Source organism: Lasioglossum baleicum, chromosome 7 (genome assembly GCF_051020765.1).
Source record: "Lasioglossum baleicum chromosome 7, iyLasBale1, whole genome shotgun sequence".
NCBI classification, from domain to species: Eukaryota; Metazoa; Arthropoda; class Insecta; order Hymenoptera; family Halictidae; genus Lasioglossum; species Lasioglossum baleicum.
The window spans coordinates 17,951,023-17,976,191 of NC_134935.1; the positions used below are offsets into that span (position 1 = coordinate 17,951,023).

The window sequence follows — 25,169 nt, forward strand, 5'->3', positions numbered from 1 at the left end:
TCGTCGGTGATAGTATTATAAGGCAATTACAGACTACTTGACGAGTATCTCGTCGGTGGTAGAACTTTTAGCGATGTGGAATTTCAGATCACTGGGCTGGCAGTCTTTATTAGTATCTCGTCGGTGCCTCTATTTGCTAAAAAAGATCGTTTGGCCCAATTTTAACAGTATTTACAGTTTTCAATGGGATCTGAAAACCTTCATGGGCCATTGTAGATAAAATGAGTTTGCATATAAATTAGATAGATACCGAGCAGTAATATTCCAAAGACAGTGCAGGGATAAAGATCTTAACGCTGATGGCCATAGGCTCCTGAGGTACTAAAATGTGAAGTACAGTTTTTTGCACGCTCAGTACTTGATCGTACCATGTCGATTCATATACACTTCGAACAGCGTTTGTACTCTAATGGCGACGCGTAGATGAGACCGATCCAGAAACGAATAAAGGTAAATTAATCTTGAGAAATGAAGAGCTCTTAAATCTAACCGTTACGTGAACAATCTCGTTTGAAAATCATAACTCACCACACTTATTAAAGCGTCGGCTGGCAAAGCACACATGAGAACCTCCATCAAGGCAGTCCAAGATAAGAAAATAAATTGCAGTTTTACGACGATGGATGTCCGCTGTTTATAAAAATACTGAGTAAATATGTGGAATAAGGACGACCTCACTGGTTTCAATGACCTTAAAATATTTGTCGTCAAGGTGATCATTCTGAATAACTTTTATACATATATTAATAATATTATAATTTCGGAGATATAAAATATTTAACTTATATTTTCTTACTAAATTGAGGTCTACCCTAGTGGAGTCCTCCCCTTGTAACCCCTTCCCAAAAAATCTAAACCAGACCTAATCCAAAATTCGTTTAAAATGGCCGAGTTTCTTGTAGTGGACCTAACAGTTTTTGGAAAAATGTTAGGAGAAAGGTGTTTAGTCCGAATAATCACCAAACACTCTGCCATACATAGTTGCTTCAAGTAGGTACTCACTCCTATAATATTCAGACCACAAAGTACAATCTTCATGCTGCTAAGTAGTACCGTAACGACAGCTATGTACTGAGCGCCGTTGATAACATCTTTAGCGAATCTAAGTAAAACCGACACAATTTCACACAGTAACATGATTATTATTATATATTAGCAATTATTTATAATATATATACAGTAGCGGACAAAAGTTTAAGACCGCCACTGTATATATATAGCGATTTCTTGAAAATTATCTAAATTAAGATCGAACCGTTGAAATGTGGTAATTTACAAAATTGCTTTTAAATATCGAAAAATTAACTCGAAAATGAAACGTTTCTTCCGACCTAGAATATTTGTATTCCCTATGATTTTTGAAATTTTATGTATATGAACTTCGTACAATACCTAAATGTTTAATACGTTAGCACCGTTTGGCTGTATGCGTCGACATCCACGATAAAACTGTGGCCTTACCTGGTCACTGCGTGATACTTTTTCACGCACGCGATCAACGCGTCGACGCTGTTAGCCTCTCTCAGATCTATCATCAACATCTCGTATCTCGCTGCAGCGGCCAGAAGCAACAATGCTGCGAACATGTTCAGGCTGACCGCTGCTGAGCACTGGAAGCCAACAATGGCTTGGTGCATAAAGATCACAATCCTCACGGGTTCGTAATCAACATCGAACGGGTATTCGGAGATTGTTGGGAACGGCTGTGGCAGAAAAATACTTCCAACGATGACGACCGTTGCGCTCATGTAATACCACATCACAGTCAGCCCATAAAACTTGTAGTACGTGTCGACGTATCGTTGATAGACGTTTCTCTCGTAGGACTTCGCGTCTTTTATGGAGACTGTTATGTTCTCGACTAAACGCTGTAATACGCACTTTGTTTATTAAAAAGTTATAGACACAAAAGAAGTTCTGAAAATATAGCAGTTACTTTAAGTAATGAAGGCTAGAACGATATACTGTATTGACCTATGTTATCAAGGTCACTTTTCTAGGTAACCTCCAAGAGGTTTTAGCCGTGCCCGTTTATTTATTAAAAAGTTATCAACAAAAGAAGTTTTGGCAATTATTCAGAGAGAGGCACTCCTCTCCGATTTTGATCAAATTGAAATATGTCATAGATTTCGACATTTGAACAACCTTTTTCCTTTTACAATAAAGAGGAGGACTGCCCCCACCCCTCCGCCACCTAATTCAAACTCATTCTCTCTGATCGCATGACTTTTCCATTACTAGTTCAAATTCTGTATGACGGCTACAGTCGGTGTACAAAGTATTTCGTAAATCAATGCTTCTAATTGATTATAAAAAATCAGGTCGTTTGGTACAATTATAAAGAAGTTATTAGTACTTAAAGGGTGTCCGAATAGGGGACGGCAGACGCCCCCTTTTTTCGCGAATATCTCGGAAACCAAGGTCGACGGATAATGTATAAAGCGAAGTTGTCCAGAATAGTGTCCTTGACAACATACGTCAAGGTCATCGGGGATGCCTCTCCTAAAGTAAACATTTACCTGGAATATTCCTATTTTGCACAAAGATCCGCAGCCTAGCGATAAACGATGATGAATAAAAATGTTGACAGCCGCCAAAGCAAACTGTAAAATGAACGTCACATACCTTACCTGAAAGCGATCATGTTGAATGGCGGTGAGGAGTGAGTATATAAAAGCCTGTCCCGTAGCAATCGCCATGAAGGCAGCTTTTGAGAAGACGTTTGCATCGCCGGAGTGAAGTATCGTTGCACTTAATACTGGAAGGAATAATGCAAGCGAGCTAATAACAGCCAACACTTTCGAAATTCTGAAAAACAAAACCTGAGCTTTCGTGGACACAGATGGCTGCGGCCAGCCGCAGATCAAAGCTATGCTAAGTCGAACGAAGGTGATCGCGTTCTCTGGCGTCACGGTTCCGAACATAGTACCGCGAGAAGAAAAGTCGAATTGAATATCTTGAGTAACAAAGATCCCCTGCGATTCGATTTCTTCGGGAGGTTACGTTAATAGTAAAGTAATAGATGATACATTCCACGTTATCAAGCTGGAAAAGGAAACCGCGCTCGGTGGTGGAAACATTTGTGTTTGATTCAAGGCATAGCAAATAGACTCTAAGATAGAAGTTTTATTTAAAATCGGTTGGCAAAGAAAAGAATTAATAATGAACGCACCGCTTTCAAGAAAGTATACACGACAGCTTGCGGAAGTAACTCATCCAGACGTGGTGAACGCAATATGGGCGGGTCAATACATATTATATATGATATGGCGACTGTAATGATAGCTTATATGTCTTCGTTTTTACTAGAAGGGAACGGTTTTCTTTTTCACTGTGATTTAGTACCACTGTATCGATCAGTGCTGCTACATCCGATTACGTTGTTCTACGCACACTTGTACTGCCACCTTCCGAGACCCTTTCTTCTACGTTCCGGCGAGTTGTGAGAATTGTGAAGAAAAACGTAATGTGCACTGTAATAGCTACGCACTCTTATGTGTGATTTATACAGCACAGGACCCTTTGGTCATGTGGTCACCCTTAACAGTAAGTAGGAAAAAATACTTCAAATGCTTTAATTTCTGTGGATGATTTTCCGCACATTTTAAAAATTGTTGGAAAAATTCTTTATCTATTTTGAATAATAAATTTATTACCAAGAAATAATATAATGAAATATAATATAAAGATTTATTTTTATAATGGAGCTTTTGAAAATATCTTCTTAATACTTAAATAATTAATATTTAAATAATGTTCAAGGACTAGAGGAACTTCATCCGGTTTTTGCAGATACTTATTTATTGCTATTTCCACATAGCATTTTCCATCACAGATATGTCTGGATTTTCTTCTTCGTCACTTTTTTTAACATCGCGGTCATCTTCTACAGAATAATCTTTATACAATCTTGATAAAATCTGTCTGCATAACTTAATAATGTCAGTTTTTATAGCTGATGAAATAAATTTACTATAGATAACAATGTTGCCAGACCTTTCTCCGATATATACAACTTGCTGTGTACTTTGTGCTTACATTAAAAACATTGTAGCGGATTAATATACAATAGGTGTTATGTATAAAATTAAAACCGCGTTTTTTCAGTAAAAAACGAATTGCATAATTTTCTTTTAAAAACCGACACACCCTAGCTGTATTCCTTAATTCTTGATGAATAATTAAATCATTATGCTAATTTTGACGTATCTCCATTACGTACTTCATTCGAGGAATAAATAAACTCGCATAGACATCAAAATTTATACAAAATGACCCATTTCACATTCACTACTTCGTAAATGCTAAATAAATTGTGACTTTGATGCTCGGTACGGTTAGTATGAATAAACCAAAAGAATTTATAAATTTCTGTAAAACGTGGGATAAAAGGAAATTATAAGTTATCGCTTGCGGAAACAGGTGTTGAAACAGTACAGGAGGTGAGGCTTTTCCATTCAACTGAATAATAAAAAAAGGGAATAGCGGCGAGAGAGAAAAGGCAATGTTGCGTGTAGAAACCACCCCTCGACAACTGTGTATACCGAGTACAATCGAAATGAAACAACGGAACGTCAAAACACTGTCCAACAGTCAATGATTTAATGTTTCCCCTAGACGCACAGTTTTTGAGAAATTTGAATTTGAAATAAAGACATTGAAAGATTTTGAATCGTTAAAGAACAATTTACAGCAAACAATTCTGTAGACTTTCCCGGATACAGTGGTATCCAATATTAGTACATTATGAATCTTTAAACATGTTTAAACAATAATGAAAGATGGAGAGATACCACTTCTACACCAATATTTGAGAATGTTTTTCAGTTTATCTTAAAAAATAAGGGTTCAGCGTAAAATCGAACTATATCACGCGACATTGCAGACTTTAATCTTGAGAAACCCTTTATTCAAGTTTGCAACGTCCACGTTCTTCTCGAGCCAGAATGCAAAATATCTTCGGTCCGACATGAGTTGCCGCTAGTGGCGCTCACCACTTGCGCGGTCGTTCGCTGCGCCGCAGCTCCGTTTCCCGTCGAACAACCGCGCTAGTAGGTTTCTCAAGAATAAAGTGTGCTCTATCGCGTGATATAGTTCGATTCAACGCCTTATTTTTTAAGATAAACTGAAAAATATCCTCAAAAATTGGTGCAAAAGTGGTGTCTCTCCAACGTATTCGGGAAAGTCTTACAGAATCTTTTCCTGTAAGAACAATTCAAAATCTTTTATCACAATATTTGTTTAAACTTGTAAAAAATGTCTTTTTTCAAAATCAAACTCAAAAACTGTGCGTCTAGGAGAAAGATTACCGGCAGATTCGAAATTAGCGCAAAAAACTATATAAGAATCACGTAGTAAAAATCGAAACGTCAAAAAAGTTGAAATTTATTGGACAGTGTTATCATTCGCGGGTGAGAGAGAAATTTCGATAGATCTCTCCTAATACCATAAGTGAATTTTATATTTAATAGGTAATTTTTCCGTAAACAATTTTATGGTCAAAAAATTAACATAGAGGGGTAAATTGTTCCGTACATTTTTTCCAAAAAAAGGAGAAGAATGCGCGATTCGTTTTCAGTTATTTTTGTTACAAAAGTGAGTAAAGAGACTCTGTCGCCCACTTTTGTGGCGTCAGCGGTAGTGTAGCGTGTGTTTCTAACGAAGGCTTAGTTACGTACCAGGTAAGTAAATATTATTCGATCCTTACTTTTTGGTCTATTTCGATTATTTAATATCGATGTCACTGATTCGTTTATCCTTATCGATCAAATGCCATTTAAAAACATGTTGTAATAGGTTTTATTAGTTATCTCATACCTAGAACTAAAATGTTGTAGATTTCCACATGTATCAATGCGGCAAGTTGTTACTGTGACTTGGGGCACATTATTTTCGTACTGAAAAAAGACTAAATTTATTTAAAGCTACAAGAAGTTTAAATTCCGGACAATTGTGTTTCAAATAAGTAAAACAAAAAGAAGAATCTGTAACGCAACAATATCTTTAGTCCAAAATACAAGCTCTCAAGTATGTTTCTATGACGGTGTATTTTCAACTGAGTGCAATCAACCAATGGAACGTGTACTATTAGTTGATTTTGATGAAGGTAGATCCTCGTCTTCGTCGAGCAACACAACACGCAAAGCAGTAAACAACGACACTGTGTTTGAAATGTACTGAAATAGCATAGGTAACATTCAACTATTACGATGACAATAGATACATGGAAAATAAGTTTGCGTATAACTTAGATAGATACCGAGCAGTAATATTCCAAGCAAACTACAGGGATGAAGCACTTGATGCTGATGGCCATAGGCTCCTGAGGAACTAAAATACGAAGTACAGTTTTTTGCACATCCAGCACTTGATCGTACCATGTCGATTCGTATACACTTCGAACAGCGTTTGCACTCTAATTGCGACGAGTAGATCAGACCGATATAGAAACAAAGGAAAGAAGTACATTAACCTCTCGAGTCGGTAATATTACTCCGATTAAGAGGGTAAACTCTCGTTTCCAGGATTACAAGGGTGCGGGATGCGCCTTCTCATTTCTTGAGAATGCAGGAAGGTGGGGTTTTTTCGGAAATCAAAAGCACTAGATAAAAGATCAATCAAGGCCGCAATCGCCCTCCAAAGTTATTCTTGAAAAATAATAATCTCTTAAAATAATCTTTGAATCAATGAACTCATTAAATTCATAACTCACCACATTTATTAATCTGTCAGCCGGCAGCGCACACATAAAAACCTCCGTCAATCCAGTCCAACACAAGACCACGAACTGCAGTTTTACTATGAACGGTTGCCGCTGTTTATGAAGATACCGTTTACGCTAGTATTCATTTCACTACTAGAACGTGTCATAGTTTTTTTTCAAATACTCACTCCTATAATATTGAAACCACAAAGTATAATGTTCGTACTGCAACAGATTATCGTCATGCAAACGATATACTGAGTGATTGTGATGACATCCTTTGCAAATCTAAATAAACACAATTTTCTAATAATTATACGCTTATGAATACAATGAAACTTGAAGTAACAAGGTTATTATTATTGTAGCAATTATGTTAACAACAATGTCGAAGAGCTGCTGACAACGAATTATGCTGTCAGGGACATAGTAATGCTCAGGCAGGAGGTCAACAAATATAATTTTTCGGATCTCTTACCCTTAAAACTGTAAAACATTATGAACCTTTTCGATATGTAGTACGTACACCAGTGCTGAATATATCTAATCGTAATTTTTTGTGCAAATCTCATTTTATGAAATTAATATAGCTGAAGAACAAAACGTGTCCCAACCGTTACGCCACCCCTATACATATAATAAAATGCAATCTAAATAATACGGAAGATACGTATTTTCTGTTATATATTGTTTCATTTTAATAAGCAGCAAAACTGTTAAAGAAATTTATAAAATTATTTCACAGATTTTGGGGGAAAAACTTCTAAAAAAACATTTTTTTTCTGCCTCCTGACTAAGGATAAATCCCGAAGATGTTAGCTTCCTTTATCCCTATACAATGTACAACGACATCCTGGACAGAGTCGCCAGATGAGGAAAAAATGGCCCGCTTTCTCTGCCAGCATCTGATTAGTCACGTCACACTGTGACACATAAATAACAGAGACGAATCGCATCACGTGACCGAGTCGCGGCGGAAACGTGGGGAACGAGAAGGGGAAGGTAGTGTGTAGACACAAGTTTTAATCTAGCGACTCTGATCCAGGATAACTGTGGCCGTACTAACCTGTTCACTGCGTCATACTTTTTCACGCACGCGATCAACGCATCGACGCTGGTAGCCCTCCTCATATCTATCATCAGTATCTCGTACTTCGCTGCGGTGTACAGAAGCAACAATGCTGCGAACATGTTCAGGCTGACCGCTGCTGAGCACTGGAAGCCGGCAATGGCTTGGTGCACAAAGATCACAATCCTCACGGGTTTGTATTCGACGTCGAACGGATATTCGGAGATTGTTGGGAACGGCTGAGGTAGAAAAATACTTCCGACGACGATGACCATTGGGCTCGCGTAATACCACATCACAGTTAGCCCATAAAACTTGTAGTACGTGTCCACGTATCGTTGATAGACGTTTCGTTCGTAGGATTTCACGTTTTTTAAGGAAGCTTTTATCTCTTCGATCAAACGCTGTAATACGTCGCCAAGATTATATTGCATCTCCGATAACGAGTCCTTCTTTCCCAAAGAAGGAACCACTACCAATTATTGTTATCGAGCTATATCCCAAATTATTCACCAATATTTTTAAAACATTGTGTTGTAAATTTCGGTTTTGTTCGATATGTCTTTTCACTAACCAGTCGTCTATTCGTCTAAGGCGACTTTTCATTATCGAAACGATGTACGCCGCTTTCTGATTTGTTAATTGTTATTAGTTTCACTTGCCCGAAGTCATAAACAATCTTTCGAAATTATTAGACGTGTAACACGTACAATTTACAGTTTAAATGAGATTACTTACGTGTTCGTCTTGAGAACAAATCGTAAAATGAACGGCACATACCCTACCTGAAAGTCATCATGCTTTATGGTGCAAAGCAAGGTGAAATAGAAAACCTGAACGGCAGCAACCACCATGACGACTGCCTTTGAAAATGCAGGAAAATCGTCGACGTAAAGAATCGCCGCGTTTAATACTGGAAAGAATAATGCAAGCGCGCTAAGAGCACTAAACACTTTCAAAATTCTGTAACACAAAACCTGAGTTTTGGTGGCCACCGATGGCAAAGGCCAGCCGCAGATCATAGTTATGCTAACTCGCACAAAGGCCATTGCCTTGTCCGGCGTGACCCTTTCGAACATAGCAGCGCGAGAAGGAAGGATAAATTAGATATCTTGATTCACGGAAACACGGGTTAGATTTCTATGAGAAATTACGTTAGTAGTACGGCAAACGAAACATTCCACACTATCAGCTGCACAGAGAAAACGCGCCCCGTGACGAAAACATTTGCTTGACTCAGCGCACAGTAAATATTGAGACTATGAGGAGGAGCTTTCTTAGAAATCTCTTGGGCGAAGAAAAGGATTAATAATAAATGCAACGCTTAAATGAACTATACACTATCGCTCGCGGAACTTGCTTATCCGCACGTGGTGAACGTAGACAGGCGGATTAATATATGATATGGCTGTAATGATAACGTACAAGTCTTCGCTTTTGCTAGACCGTGCGGAGGAAACGTTTTGTAACTCCGATTTACTACCGCAACAGAATGAAAATTGTACATACAGCAATTGGTATCGATCAGTGCCGGAACTTTCAATTACATTGGTTAACACATGCATGTACTGGATAATTTTAGAGAACGTTTCTTACATGGCAAGTTGTGAACGTCAATTTGTAAAGTAACTCTTTTTTGAAGGACAGTGTTCTTAACGGTCTTGTTGAAGGAAAATATTGAAACGATTGTCTCAGTCTGACATAATATGCTGCTCACGCACAATCTTATTCAAGTAAGTCCGAATAAATTTAGAAAGACAGGTGATCTGAATTCTCAACGACTGTATTTCGGAAAACGAAAAAAATGAATATGAAACGCAACTGTACCTTTATTCCTAAAAATTAACTCTCAAATACATTGGCACGACTTCTAAACTACGTGCATTTACTCAATGCAACATGAACTATTAGTTGATTTGGATGACAGAAATTCTGCGTCTTCGCCAACCACCATTCGCAAAGCAGTGAATAACGAGACTGAGTTCGAAATGTACTGAAATAACATAATTGATATTTAAATAGTACAGTGACTGTGGATACGTACAAAATGAGTTTGAATATAAAGTGAACTCATACGGAGCAGTAGTATTCCAGGGAAAGTCTAGGCATGAAGCACTTTAAACTGATGATGACAGGTGCCTGAGGTACCAAAATTCGAAGTATAGTTTTCTGCACTCCCAGTACTTGATCGTACCATGTCGATTCGTATACACTTCCAACGGCGTTTGTACTCTAATTGCGACGAGTAATTGAAACATATATGCGGCAACGAATATACAATGTAACTTTGACAAACGAAGAGCTTTTAAATTAACTTCTATGTCAACAAATTCGTTTAAAATTCAGAACTTACCATGTTTATCAAAACGTCAGCTGGCAAAGCGCACATAAAAACCTCCATCATTGCGGTCCAAGACAAGGTCATAAACTGCAGTTTTACCACGAAGGGTTGCCGCTATTTATGAAAATACCATTTATGCTGGCATTCATTGCACTACTGGAACGTGTCATAGTTGTTTCAAGTACTCACTCCTATAATATTCAGACCACAAAGTACAAGATCTACACTGCTAATCAGTATCGTGTACCAAACTATGTACTGAGTAGCATCGGTAACATCCTTTGCGAATCTAAATAAAACCGACAGAATTTCGTGAAAGTCATCTGATCTTGGAAAAAAAGAAACTTATTAACAAGAATAATTATGCTGAAAGTGATCAGCCAGTTCGAGTGCGATTCATTTGGAAAGACAGTGAATGTAAAATGTATTCGTACGCCCTTTTAAACAGAATAACTTTTTTATTATTGTACCAAACCCCCCGATTTTTTATAATCAATTAGAAGCATTGGTTTACGAAATGATATGCAAAATAACATTTCCATAAATTATAATTTACGAGGTTACATGCATTAATAAAAAAGGCATTTTTTAAATCTCTTTCATTTGGACCCTTAATGACAATTTAAAATATATGTTTTGTAGGTCCATGATAGTTATACACATACTGAAAATTTCATCGAAATCGGTTGACACAGTAAAAAAACGACATGCATGGAAAGATTCTGTGGATTTTAAGCAGAAACTGATCAAAAGTCGTGTAAAAATATGATTTTCACTATTTTTAACCGCTTGTAGCTCGTGTGTATGTTAATCGAACGGGGGAATACGTTTTTATTTCATTTACAAATTAGGAAATTTGTATTTTGCATAAATATCCACAATGTGGTCACAATTCATGAATGCACGATTGACATTATTTTTGATCTTGCTGCGTTGGTCAGATTTCTTTAATACTATTATGCTTCAGTGTCGCCAAATCAGGGGAATGGACTCGAATTGAGGGGAACACAGTTGTCCTCTCTCTGCCAGTACCGAAATAGTCACGTGGAATTGTGACACATGTGCGACATAGACGACCGGGTGGAAGGGAAGTCTTGATCTGGCGACACAGTTTTGATTGTGCCAAAGTCTTTGAGACAGCCTTACCTGGTCACTGAGTAATACTTCTTCACGCACATGGTCAAAGCATCGATGCTGGTAGACTCTCTCAGATCTATCATCACTATCTCGTACCTCGCTGCGGCGAACAGAAGTAACAATGCTGCGAACATATTCACGCTGACCGTTGCCGAGCATTGGAAACCAACAAAAGCTTGATGCAGAAAGATTATAGTCCTCACGGGTTCGTTATCGACATCGAACGGATATTTGGAGATTGTTGGGAACGGCTGTGGCAGAAAAACACTTCCCACGATGACAACCATTGCGCTCATGTAATACCACATCACGGTCAACCCGTAAAATCTGCAGTACGTGTTGACGTATCGTTGATAGACGTTTTTCTCGTAGGACTTTGCGTTCTTTAAGGATGCTGTTATGTGTTCAATCAGACGCTGTAATACATCCATCGAAGTTATATTAAATCTGAAATACTATGTGCCTCTTCTTTCACAAAGAAAGAAATTCTACATTTTAAATTATGGAACAATATCTCACAACATTGTTGTGTAAAACAAAAATAATTTTGGCTGTGTTCAATATATCTTTTTACTAACTACTTATTCGTTTCTTTATACAGGGTGACTCAAAAATGTTGTTTGTAACCGCGAGTCCTTTGGTAGCCTACTGGAAGACTAGTGATGTATGTATTGTTATTTCTATTAATCTGTGTGTGTAAACATGGTGCTGATCTAGAAAGAAAATTAACCTTCCGTCGGGTGCAATATCTGGACCGCCGAGTTCGGGCACAATGTGCTTGATGGGCCCACATTCAAGAAACATGATAAATACCTAATTAAGTTCATTTATACAACTGCTGTTAGGAAAATAGTGCACTTGGTGAGATCTATACTCGTAGGGCCGGCCTTTTGGACCCTCCCCAAGGATAGGGAGTGACTGTTTTTGAGGTACCTAAGATATACCCCTAAATGATCGCGCTGTGCCCCTCAGATCGGTTGCGCCCGACGGAAGGTTAAGTAGATATTATGCTTCTTGAATTTGTCTTGAAGTCACCGACAATCTCGTAAAAAAAGAATATACAGTCCTAATTACATTCATCAATGCGACCTTGGTTTCACCATGTAAACAAACAATATACCATTCAAAGTATGATTCAAAACATTTTCTATCATATGTCTGCAAATTGCCGAAAAATATTGAATCTTCTAAGTCCATGCAGATAGTTTTTGACACAGCAACGTGAATTTATTGGGTGAATTTTAAGATGAAAATGTGTGTAAAATGTTAGCATATAAATGGAATCTTGCAATTTATAGTTTAAATATTTAAAAATAGGTAGACTGCGAAAGTTCACACAGAACTCGTATGCAAAGTAATACTGGTTACGGCATAACCAAACTCTTTACGTGTAAGAAATACGTTTTTAATTTGCTTCAATCAACTTCTGTCAATATACTTCTGTCAAAATCTGGTTCATTTAAACTATTCCTACAAAAAGCTGTATTTGCATAAACTTCCGCAGTCTACTTATGCAATTACCTAATACGTCTGTCTTCAACGCACACCGTAACACGAACGTCATATCCCTTACCTGCCAGCGATCATGTTGGATACTGCTAATTAGTATTTGTATTAAACCGTGGACACACGCCATTGCAATGATGATCGCCTTCGAGAAATTGGCTGCGTCGCCAAAGTGAAAAATCGCTGCGTTTAGTACTGGCAACAATAGTGCAAGCACGCTAGAAGCACTCAACACTTTCAGAATTCTGTAACACAAGACCTGTGCTTTCGTAGTCGTCGACAGTAGTGGCCAGCCGCAGATCAAAACTATGCTAAGTCGAACGAAGGCCATTGCCTTCTCTGGCATCACGTTTTCGAACATAGTTGTACGTTCGAAACGCTCAATTTGAAATCTTGAATTGCGGAAACGCCGTGTAATAGAATTTCTCCGAGAAACTACGTTAATACTATAGTAACGGTAACGTTTGCTTGATACAGTGCACAGTGAACATACACTGAGGAAGAAGCTTTCTTTCGAGTCTCTTGCCGAAGGAAAGGATTAATCATTTACTCACCACTTCAGGATGGTATACACGACCGTTCGCGGAAGTAATTCAGACTCACATGGTGAACGCAGATGGGCGGATTAATACATGGCGGCTATAATGATAGGTTACGAGTCTTGCTTTTGCATTAGACAGCGAGGGGTCTTGTACCATGCAATTAATAGTGTTTTGTAATTCTGAGTTTCTACCACACCAGAATGTACGTAAGTGATCTTACCGCGTTTGTATTTTGTTATACTTTCTCACTTACAACTTTTCCAAGTCGTGCTCGATGGCAGTCGTTTGCAAGTGCAGCATCAATCTATCGAATCTTGCTACAGCGAGCAGAAGTAGCAGCGCTGTTAGCATTTTCAAGTTACGTTCCAAATGTGTTTCAAGTACATACATGATCGATATACATACTCTTATTCAAGTAAGTCCGAATACATTTTAAACGACAAGTGATCTAAATTCTCAACGATTGTAGTTCAGAAAACGAAAAAAATGGATATGTAATGCAACTATATATTTATTTCTGAAAATTAACTCTCGACTACATTGGCATGACTTCATGCCTTTTAAACTATGTGCACATTTAATCAGTGCACCATTGAACTATTAGTTGATTCGGATGCCTGAAAATCTGCGTTTTCGCCAACTATCAGTCGCATAACAGCGAATAACGAGACTGAGTTTGAAATGTACTGAAATAACATAAGTAATATTTAAATATTATAATGACAGTGTGGATACGTAGAAAATGAGTTTGAATATAAAGTGAACACATACGGAGCAGTAGTATTCCAAGGAAAGACTAGACATGAAGCACGGTATACTGATGATAATAGGCGCCTGTGGTACCAAAATGCGAAGTACGGTCTTCTGCACTCCCAGTACTTGATCGTACCATGTCGATTCGTATACACCTCGAACGGCGTTTGTACTCTAATTGCGAAGAGTAATTGAAACACATGCGGCAACGAATAAACGAAGCAACTTTGACAAACAAAGAGCTCTTAAATTAACTCTTTTGTCAACGAATACGTTTGAAATTCAGAACTTACCGTATTTAATAAAACGTCAGCTGACAAAGCGCAAATGAAAACCTGCAGCAGTATGGTCCCAGCCAAGAACATAAACTGCAGTTTTATCGTGAAGGGTCTCCGCTATGTATGAAAATACCATTTATGCTGGCATTCATTGCACTACTGGAACGTGTCATAGTTGTTTCAAGTACTCACTCCTATAATATTCAGACCACAAAGTACAAGATCTAGACTGCTATACAGTATCGTGAAGCAAACTATGTACTGCGTAGCATCGATGACATCCTTTGCTAATCTAAATAAAACCGACACAATCTCGTGATAGTCATCTGATCTCTGAAGGAGAAAAACTTATTGCTAACGAAATTAACATGATTATTAATACATATCCGCAATCTAGTCACAAGTCATGAATGCACGATTGACATGGTTTTTGATCTTGCTGCGTTGGTCAGATCTTTCTTCTTCCATTCACATTTTTTTTTTCTTTAACACTATTATGATTCAGTGTCGCCAAATCTGGGGAATGGGCTCGAATTAAGGGGAATACAGTTGTCCTCTCTCTGCCAGTGCCAAATTATTCATGTGGCATTGTGACGCATGCGCGACGGAGACGACACACGTCACGTGGTTGGGCCATTGTAGAAGCGTGGGGGAATATTGTTATAGAAGGGGAATGGTAGGGTGGAAGGGAAGTCCTGATCTGGTGACACTGTTTTTAACCGACTTCGAAAAAGGACGAGGTTAGTCAATTCGATCTGTATGTGCCTTGTTTTTTTCGCTTTTTTTTCTATGTATGTTCACCGATTACGCCGAGATGGATTTACCAATCGGAACGAAACCTTTTGCATCTTGTCGAGTATGTTCCCGGGATGGTCCCGTGCAAAAAAATTTTACATTTTATTATTAATTACGATTTTATTTGCGAAAATGTAGGGTGGTGATTAGGAACGGTAACGACGCGACGTCTTTGCTGACAGAGATAAAAAAAAAATTGTATAAAAAATAATTAAACCCACTTCGAAGAAACGCACTAAAAAGTATAAAATAATTTCCATTTAAAATTGATGTGAATACACACGAACTTAAATACAATACAATCTTTTCGGAGGCGGCGCAAAAATTAAAAATTTTCCAAATGCTAGATGTTGCTGATTATGATTTCATTGGAATATGGTCGGCTTGGAAATCAGTAGGTGGGAAGAGAAGATACATTAATATGTGAAAGCATGTAGAAGAATTTAAGGATTTTCGTAATTTCCAGTGTCGAAAATGTTCAATTTTGCGCCGCCTCCGAAAAGATTGTATTGTATTTAAGTTCGTGTGTATTCACATCAATTAAATGGAAATTATTTTATACTTTTTAGTGCGTTTCTTCGAAGTCGGTTTTGGTTGTGTGTCAAATTCTTTGGCCCAGCCTTACCTGGTCACTGAGTGATACTTCTTCACGCACATGGTCAAAGTATCGATGCTGGTAGATTCTCTCAAATCTATCATCACTATCTCGTACCTCGCTGCGGTGTACATAAGTAACAATCCTGCGAACATGTTCAGGCTGACCGATGCCGCGCATTGGTAATGGATACAGGAGTGATGCAGGAAGATTATAGTCCTCACGGGTTCGTAATCGAGAGTGAACGGTAATTCGGAGAATATTGTGGACGGCTGCTGTAGAAAAATACTTGTCACGGTGTTGACCGTTGCGCACACGTAATTCCACGTTATATTCAATCCGTAAAATCTGCAGTACTTGTTGACGTATCGTTGATAGACGTCTCTTTCGTAGGACTTCGCGTTCTTTAAGGATGCTGTGATGTGTTCAATCAGACGCTGTAATACATCATCGAAGTTTATATTACATCTCAAATACTATGTGCCTCTTCTTTCACAAAGAAAGATATTCTACAGTTATCAAACTATACCCCACATTATGGACCAAAATCTCACAACATTGTGGTGTAAAACAAAAATAATTTTGGTTGTGTAACAATATATCTTTTTACCAACTACTTATTCGTTTCTTCATACTGGGTGTCTCGAAAATGTTGTTTGTGACCGCGAGTCCTTTGGAAACCTACTGGAAGTCTAGTGATATACAAGGTGGTCCACGCAACTTGCACACCTATACAGGGTGAGGCGCCAGAAACAGGCCACCTGAATTTACACAGAAGTTACACGGTCTGAAGGGGTACATTATGTAGTGTATTTATTTTTTTTACAGGTGAAAGTGACTTTGTTTGTTAAATGAAATACTATGTTTTTTATACCAAAATATGGAAGAATGTCGAATGTTGAGTAAAAAAGTATTGACCTTCATTAGCCCTGAACCTAATAATTAACGAGTACAATTTTCGGGAAATAAAGTGAAATTACTCGTCAATTATTAGGTTTAGGGCTAATGAGGGTCAATACTTTTTTACTCGCCATTCGACATCCTTCCATATTTTGGTGTAAAAAATATAATATTCCATTTAAAAAAACAAAGGCGACCTTCAAATCTCCGAAACGCTTCCACCTGTAAAAATAATAAATATACTACATAATGTACCCCTTCAGTCCATGCAACTTCTGTATACAAAACTTTTTCGTGCAACGCATACTTTGGAAGTTATATAGGTGTGTGCAAGTTGCGTGGACCACCCTGTACTATTATTTCAACTAATCGTTATTTTCATGGATTATTACTATTAATCAGCAATACTTCTGTCAAAATCTCGATCATTTAAACTTCCTCAGTCTGGAACAGACTGTGACAGTCGAACGTCATATCCCTTACCTGCCAGCAATCATGTTGAAAACTGCCAATCAGTATTTGTGTTACAAGGTGGGCAGAAGCAAATGTCATGATAGACGCCAACGAGAAGTGGGTTGGCTCGCCATAGTAATGAATGGCTGCATTTAGTACTGGCAATAGTACTACAATCGCGCTTATACCACACAACACTTTCAGAATTCTGTAAGACAAGACCTGTGCTTTCGTAGCCGTCGACGGCAGTGGCCAGCAGCAGATCAAAGCTATGCTAAGTCGAACGACGGCCATTGCCTTCTCTGGCATCACGTTTTCGAACATAGTTGCACGTTCGAAACGCTCAATTTGAATATCTTGAATTGCGGAAACACCGTGTAATAGAATTTTCCCGAGGAACTACGTTAATACTATGGTAACGGTAACGTTTGCTTGATTCAGTGCACAGTGAACATACACTGTGGAAGAAGCATTCTTTCGATTCTCTTGGCGAAGAGAAAAGAATTAATAATTTACTCACCACTTCAAGAAAGTATACACGGCCGTTTGCGGAAGTAATTCAGACACACGTGGTGAACGCAGATGGGCGTTGTAATGCAAGGTGGCTATAATGACAGGTTACAAGCCTTGCTGTTGCACTAGAGAGTGAAGGGTCTCGTACTATGCAATTAATAGTGTTGTTTTGTAATTCTGAGTTTCTACCATACAAGAACATACACGTGTAATTATTCGGGTCGATCGGCCTTGATTTTGCCTTAGTCTTCTCCAAGTCGGGCACGATGGCAGTCGTTTGCAAGTGCAGCATCAATCTATCGAATCTTGCTACAGCGAACAGAAGCAGCAACGCTGTTAGCATTTTCACTTTTCAAATGTGTGCATTTTCACGTTTCAAATGTGTTTCAAGTACATACATGATCGAGATGGAATCTAACCTCGTGTATCTGAGACTTCATACTTCATACTCTCAGGTTTGTAGAAATCGTTTGATTTACTATCTCATGATTAATCTTCTGCAAACAGAAACATATTCGACGATCCTAAAATAAGATGTTAAAATCGACTTTCCAACTAAGATATCGGAGTAAGCAATGTTATTTGTACCCTTTTCAGTAGTATTTTGCAATTATAATAATTCAAGACACAATAATTAGCTGGTGTAATTTGAAACTGTAGAAACATTTCAAAATAGTATTTAAAATGTACACTGGGCCATTTAAAAAATACTGTTATATTAGTTTGAATCTATTAAACTTATTCAGAAAGAAAAGAAAATTTCACCCCAGTTTATTGCATATCAGGTAGAAGATTTTTATTTTGCATAAAGATCCGCTGTCTACTTATGAGTTTACGAATAACATAGCTAACTCTATTGAAATATTTATTCTAAAATGTTTATACAGGGTGTGGCCGGACGAGTGGTACACCCTAGCAGGTGGTGATACTACATGTAAAAATAAGTCGACAAAAAAGGAATGACATTTTTTCGTTTGACGTTTCGTTTTCGAGAAGATCGAGTTTAAAGGTTGGCGCACACTAAGTAGAATTGATCGATCATGGTCAGACAATAGCACGTGTATTCGCTGCGTTTTCAAACTCGATCATCTTGAAAACGAAGCGCCTGCCCCGCGGCAAATGTATGCGTTATGTATATAGAGAGAGGGTAACTTTTTCCCCTCAATTAGCGTCATCAATTCGCCCCTGATCCGGCGACTCTGCGTATCAACGCATATTCGTACTGAAAAAAGACTAAATTCATTTAAAGCTGCACGAAGTCTAAACTCTGGAGGATTGTGTTTCGAATAAATAAAACAAAAACAAGAATTTGTAACGCAACAATATCTTTATTCCAAAATATAAGCTCTCAAGTATGTTTCTATGACGGTGTATTTTCAACTGTGTGCAATCAACCAATGGAACGTGTACTATTAGTTGATTTTGATGACGGTAGATCGTCGTCTTCTTCGATCAACACGACACGCAAAGCAGTAAACAACGAGACTGCGTTTGAAATGTACTGAAATAGCATAGCTAACATTCAAATATTACGATGACAATAGATACATGGAAAATAAGTGTGCATGTAACTTAGATAGATACCGAGCAGTAATATTCCAAGCAAACAACAGGGATGAAGCACTTGATGCTGATGGCCATAGCCTTCTGACGAACTAAAATACGGAGCACAGTTTTTTGCACATCCAGCACTTGATCGTACCATGTCGATTCGTATACACTTCGAACAGCGTTTGTACTCTAATTGCGACGAGTAGATCAGACCGATACAGAAACAAAGGAAAGAAGTACATTAACCTCTCGAGTCGGTAATATTATTCCGATTAAGAGGGTAGATTCTCGTTTCCAGGATTACAAGGGTGCGGGATGCGCCTTCTCATTTCTTGAGAATGCAGAAAGGTGGGGTTTTTTCGGAAATGAAAAGCACTAGATAAAAGATCAATCTAGGCCGCAATCGCCCTCAAAAGTCCTATTTTTACATGCGAGGCGTAATTTGCATTATTCGGAAGCATACAGCTGCGCATGTAGCTATATTCATAAAGCTGCGGGCAGCTACATATCGCCGAATAATGCAAATTACGCCTCGAAAAGTAAAAATAGGACATTTGAGGGTGATCGCAGCGTAGGGTGATCTTTTATCTAGCGCTTTTGACTACTGAAAAATCCCATCTTTGCATTATCGAGAAATGAGAAGGCGTATCCCGCACTCTAGCAATCTTAGAAACGAGTCTACCCCCATAACCACTGGTTCAGGCGATACTTAATTTGGGGGAATTCAGTGCTTTCTGTTGAGATGTCTTTAAAATTATATAAAACGAAAACTACATAGCCGATTAACTTCAAATTTTGAAAGTCTATTAATGAAAACAGAAATATCGATTTAACCATTTGACAGACAATAAGTCGAACCAGTTTCTTTGAAAAGTTATTCTTGAAAAATAATAATCTCTTAAATTAACCTTTGAATCAATGAACTCACTAAATTCATATAACTCACCATATTTATTAATCTGTCAGCCGGCAACGCACACATAAAAACCTCCATCAATCCAGCCCAAGACAAGACCACGAACTGCAGTTTTACTATAAACGGTTGCCGCTGTTTATGAAGATACCGTTTACGCTAGTATTCATTTCACTACTAGAACGTGTCATAGTTTTTTTCAAATACTCACTCCTATAATATTGAAACCACAAAGTATAATGTTCGTACTGCTACAGGTTATCGTCGTGCAAACGATATACCGAGTGACTTTGATGACATCCTTTGCAAATCTAAATAAACACAATTTTCTAATAATTATTCGGCTTTGAATACAGTGAAACTTGAAGTGACAAGATTATTATTGCACCAATTATGTTAACAACAATGTCGAAGAGGTGCTGACAACGAATTATGCTGTCAGGGACATTGTAATGCTCAGGCAGGAGGTCAACAAATATAATTTTTGGGATCTTTTACCCTTAAAACTGTAAAACATTATGAACCCTTTCGATATGTAGTACGTACACCAGTGCTGAATATATTCAATCGTAATTTTTTGTGCAATTCTCATTCTATGAAATTAATATAGCTGCAAAACAAAACGTGTCCCAACCGTTCCGACACCCCTATACCTATAATAAAATGCAAACTAAATAATATGAAAGATACGTGTTTTCTGTTATATATTGTTTCATTTTTATAAGCAGCAAAACGGTTTAAGAAATTGATAAAATTATTCCACAAATTTTGGGGGAAAAAGTTCTAAGAAAACATTTTTTTCTGCCTCCTGACTAAGGATAAATCCCGAAGATGTTAGCTTCATTTATCCCTATACAATGTACAACGACATCCTGGACAGAGTCGCCAGATGAGGAAAAAATGGTCCGCTTTCTCTGCCACCATCGGATTAGTCACGTGACACTGTGACACATAAATAACAGAGACGAATCGCGTCACGTGACCGGGTCGCGGCGGAAACATGGGAAATAACGTCGTAGAAGGGGAAGGTAGTGTGCAGACACAAGTTTTAATTTAGCAACTCTGATCCAGGATAACTGTGGCCGTACTAACCTGTTCACTGCGTGATACTTTTTCACGCACGCGATCAACGCATCGACACTGGTAGCCTTTCTCATATCTATCATCAGTATCTCGTACTTCGCTGCGGTGTACAGAAGCAACAATGCTGCGAACATGTTCAGGCTGACCGCTGCCGAGCACTGGAAGCCGGCTATGGCTTGGTGTACAAAAATTATCATTCTCACGGGTTCGTAGTCGACGCGGAACGGATATTCCGAAACTGTTGGAAACGGTTGCGGTAGAAAAATACTTCCGACGACGACGACCACTGGGCTCACATAACACCACACCACAGTCAGCCCGTAAAACTTATAGTACGCATCCACGTATCGTTGATAGACGTTTCTTTCGTAGGATTGCGCGTTTTTTAAGGAAGCTTTTATGTCTTCGATCAAACGCTGTAATACGTCGCCAAAATTATATTGCATCTCAGATAACCTTTCACAAAGAATGAACCACTACGTTTTGTTGTTATCGAGTTATAGGTACCCCAAATAGGTACCCCAATATTTTCAAAAATTGTGTCGTATCATAATTTTTTGCATTTGCTCGAAGTCATAGATAAGCTTTCGAAATTATTAGACGTGTAAGACGTACAATTTATAATTTAAATGAGATTACTTACGTGTTCGTCTTGAGAACAAATCGTAAAATGAACGGCACATACCTTACCTGAAAGTCATCATGCTTTATAGTGCAAAGCAAGGTGAAAAGGAAAACCTGAAGCGCAGAAACCGCCATGACGACTGCCTTTGAAAATGCGGGAAAGTCGTCGACGTAAAGAATCGCCGCGTTTAATACTGGAAAGAATAATGCAAGCGCGCTAAGAGCACTCAACACTTTCAAAATTCTGTAACACAAAACCTGAGCTTTGGTGGCCACCGATGACAAAGGCCAGCCGCAGATCAAAGCTGTGCTAACTCGCACAAAGGCCATTGCCTTGTCCGGCGTGACCCTTTCGAACATAGCAGCGCGAGAAGGAAGGATAAATTAGATATCTTGATTCACGGAGACACGGGTTAGATTTCTATGAGAAATTAGGTTAGTAGAACGGCAAACGAAACATTCCACACTATCAGCTGCACAGAGAAAACGCGCCCCGCGACGAAAACATTTGCTTGACTCAGCGCACAGTAAATATTGAGACTATGAGGAGTAAGCTTTCTTAGAAATCTCTTGGGCGAAGAAAAGGATTAATAATAAATGCAACGCTTAAATGAACTATACACTATCGCTCGCGGAACTTGCTTATCCGCACGTGGTGAACGTAGACAGGCGGATTAATATATGATATGGTGGCTGTAATGATAACGTACAAGTCTTCGCTTTTGCTAGACCGTGCGGAGGAAACGTTTTGTAACTCCGATTTACTACCGCAACAGAATGAAAATTGTACATACAGCAATTGGTATCGATCAGTGACGGAACTTTCAATTACATTGGTTAACGCATGCATGTACAGGATAATTTTAGAGAACGTTTCTTTCATGGCAAGTTGTGAATGTCAATTTTAAAGAAACTCTTTTTTGAACGACTGTGTTCATAACGGTCTTGTTGAACGAAAATATTGAAACGACTGTTTCAGTCTGACATAATATCCTGCTCACGCACAATCTTATTCAAGTAAGTCCGAATACATTTTAAACGACAAGTGATCTAAATTCTCAACGATTGTATTTCAGAAAACAAACAAAATGGATATCTAACGCAGCTGTACCTTTATTTCTGAAAATTAAGCCTCAACTACATTGGCATGACTTCTAAACTACGTGCATTTAATCAATGCAGCATGAACTATTAGTTGCTTTGGATGACACAAAATCTGAGTCTTCGGCAACTATCATTCGCGTAGCAGTGAAGAAGGAGACTGTGCTTGAAATGTACTGAAATAACATAATTAATATTTAAATGTCTGTGGATACGTACAAAATGAGTTTGAATATAAAGTGAACACATACGGAGCAGTAGTATTCCAAGGAAAGACTTTAAACTTTAAAGATTTTACTTTACACTTTACTGCATGGTGTTTAACATAACGATGGCGTTAAATAATATTTAACGTAACAAACGGTGTCAATTGTAGCAACAGGTGGTGTTAAAATTATTGGATGACGCTGCGTCGTCTGTTTCACTCAGTACAAGACGAAGAGCAGTGAATAGGGAGAAAGCGTTTGAAATGTACTAAAAGATCGAAGAGCATGTAGAGAATAGTACAAAGACAAGTTGCAGATGAAAAAGTATGTATAAATTTATACCGAACAATAATAGTTCAAAGATAGTTCTGGAACGACGAATAAGAAGCTGATGATTACCGGCTTCTGCGGCACCAACATCTGATACACAGTTTTCTGCACACTTAAATCTCGTTCGTACCACTTCACATCGTAGACACTCCGAATTGTGCCTGTACTCTGATGAGTAAATCATACTTGAGCAATTAATGTTTGTTAAATTTTCTTATTCAGAAGACTTTCCATTCTTTTTCTGAGCAACACTGGTGCGGTAAATAATTACAGTGTATAATATCTTTTTTCTACGGCGTAACATATTCAAACACAATAAAACGTACCGTGACAAACAATTTTCTTCGCGATAAATATACAAAAAGAACCGTAGGTTCGAGGAGTCTCTAGGACCTATAGATTTTCGCGTGGTGGTTAATAGCTCGGTACTCCTATAGGGTTAATAAGTAGTATAATAACATCTGAATAAGAAAATCATGTTGATTCATATATCATACTTTGACCACAGACGAGATATCTCGTCCATTGTAAAGATGGAATCTCCTAAGCGCGTCTGGACGCAGCGTTTTCCGATCCTTGTGCCTCTTATACTCCATTCGTCAGGAATGGTAACTTGTGCTTCTGGACCCACAGCAGGAACGATAAATGGATTATGAATCGCAAAACGCCACGTCCAGACGCGGCTAGGACACCTAAGCTAGGAGATCCCACCTTTAGGACAATAAACAACTACTAAATACATATAAGTAAATATTTAGAATATATAATAATTAAATTATCTTTGGCAGCTACTATGTGCGCAATCAGTAAAGTACACGAGAACCGGGTAAACTTCACCTGTGTGAGGAAACAAGAAATTTTTCACTTTTTTTATATGTATTATAATCTTGTAGATTTTTACAGGTAAGGGCGCATGTGTTAGCGTCGCGCGTCGTCTAAGAGCGCAGCCGATTGGAGACACCACAAGCACGCGCTGTTGTCGATAACGTAGATTTCCCAGCGTAATCGTCAGGCTAACCACCAACCAACTTATATATGAATCTGTACATTTCAATTATTGTTCGTTGACAACTTCTCCCAAAACAAAGTGCACATCTCAAAGATAGCCGCTTTACATTATCAACATCACCGCGAGCTTGCTCTGCCATCTAACGTAGCACAGCATGGCGGCGCCTATACCTATCAAAAACTATATGAAAATCACTGAACTTTAAAGAAACATAAATTTTGTACCTGTGGATTCCGAAGATAAAAACTTGGATTTTCGTCATTTTCTCGTCAAAATCTACAGGATAATATTCTAGAAAGTTAAACATTTCTTGTTTCCTTACTGTGAAGTTCAGCCAAATCGATTAAGCCGATACCCTAAAAGTACTCACTGATGTTCGAAAGTAGTACAGTCGTTGGGTTTACACTTAGCCCTTTAATGAATTGTTTCCAGTAATTTGTCGTCAATTAACAACTCACCGCTTGTATTAGACGATCGGCTGGCAACACGCACGAAAAGACTTCCAGCAATGCCGTCGAAGCCACAAATACAAATTGACATTTTATTACAAAGTCTCGACGCTGTTAAGAAATGTTCCATTTTAATAACATCGCCGTCTATTTCCGATGAACCTATGTTACTTAAGTACTTACACCAATAAGATTAAGACCGGCATTTACAAGAATCACGCTACTGGCAAGTAGGGAGACCAAAGTCACGTATTGGACACCGCCAATGGTATCCAGTGCACACCTAAATTGGGGTGTCATAAATGAAGATCTTTATAG

The 25,169-nt window shown here is 38.3% G+C and overlaps 6 protein-coding genes across 6 annotated transcripts; all 6 read right to left on the reverse strand.

Annotated features, from left to right (window-relative positions):
* Positions 1–133: 133 nt before the first annotated feature.
* On the reverse strand, positions 134–2,924 carry LOC143210806 (uncharacterized). Its single transcript, XM_076427998.1, has 5 exons — positions 2,631–2,924; positions 1,462–1,868; positions 961–1,102; positions 529–630; positions 134–406 (listed from the first exon to the last, which is right to left on the reverse strand). Exons 1-5 carry the CDS (start codon positions 2,922–2,924, stop codon positions 239–241), a joined length of 1,113 nt encoding a protein of 370 aa, XP_076284113.1. The 3' UTR covers positions 134–238.
* Positions 2,925–6,065: 3,141 nt separating this feature from the next.
* On the reverse strand, positions 6,066–8,851 carry LOC143210807 (uncharacterized). Its single transcript, XM_076427999.1, has 9 exons — positions 8,558–8,851; positions 7,721–8,176; positions 7,548–7,626; positions 7,182–7,189; positions 7,035–7,102; positions 6,892–6,928; positions 6,713–6,814; positions 6,260–6,415; positions 6,066–6,176 (listed from the first exon to the last, which is right to left on the reverse strand). Exons 1-9 carry the CDS (start codon positions 8,849–8,851, stop codon positions 6,066–6,068), a joined length of 1,311 nt encoding a protein of 436 aa, XP_076284114.1.
* Positions 8,852–9,426: 575 nt separating this feature from the next.
* Positions 9,427–13,649, reverse strand: LOC143210808 (odorant receptor 13a-like). The gene is made up of 8 exons (XM_076428000.1): positions 13,552–13,649; positions 13,360–13,485; positions 12,824–13,148; positions 11,260–11,666; positions 10,303–10,402; positions 10,126–10,227; positions 9,849–10,004; positions 9,427–9,765 (listed from the first exon to the last, which is right to left on the reverse strand). The coding sequence occupies exons 1-8, from the start codon at positions 13,647–13,649 to the stop codon at positions 9,658–9,660; spliced, it is 1,422 nt and encodes a 473-aa protein (XP_076284115.1). The 3' UTR covers positions 9,427–9,657.
* Positions 13,650–13,834: 185 nt separating this feature from the next.
* On the reverse strand, positions 13,835–17,519 carry LOC143210809 (uncharacterized). Its single transcript, XM_076428001.1, has 6 exons — positions 17,103–17,519; positions 15,758–16,156; positions 14,518–14,662; positions 14,370–14,446; positions 14,070–14,225; positions 13,835–13,984 (listed from the first exon to the last, which is right to left on the reverse strand). Exons 1-6 carry the CDS (start codon positions 17,394–17,396, stop codon positions 13,880–13,882), a joined length of 1,176 nt encoding a protein of 391 aa, XP_076284116.1. The 5' UTR covers positions 17,397–17,519; the 3' UTR covers positions 13,835–13,879.
* A 1,456-nt stretch (positions 17,520–18,975) lies between these two features.
* LOC143210810 (uncharacterized) lies at positions 18,976–19,824 on the reverse strand. Its single transcript, XM_076428002.1, has 3 exons — positions 19,819–19,824; positions 19,170–19,325; positions 18,976–19,086 (listed from the first exon to the last, which is right to left on the reverse strand). Exons 1-3 carry the CDS (start codon positions 19,822–19,824, stop codon positions 18,976–18,978), a joined length of 273 nt encoding a protein of 90 aa, XP_076284117.1.
* A 10-nt stretch (positions 19,825–19,834) lies between these two features.
* LOC143210811 (uncharacterized) lies at positions 19,835–22,116 on the reverse strand. The gene is made up of 5 exons (XM_076428003.1): positions 21,823–22,116; positions 21,160–21,548; positions 20,261–20,378; positions 20,083–20,184; positions 19,835–19,882 (listed from the first exon to the last, which is right to left on the reverse strand). The coding sequence occupies exons 1-5, from the start codon at positions 22,114–22,116 to the stop codon at positions 19,835–19,837; spliced, it is 951 nt and encodes a 316-aa protein (XP_076284118.1).
* Between the last annotated feature and the right edge of the window lie 3,053 nt (positions 22,117–25,169).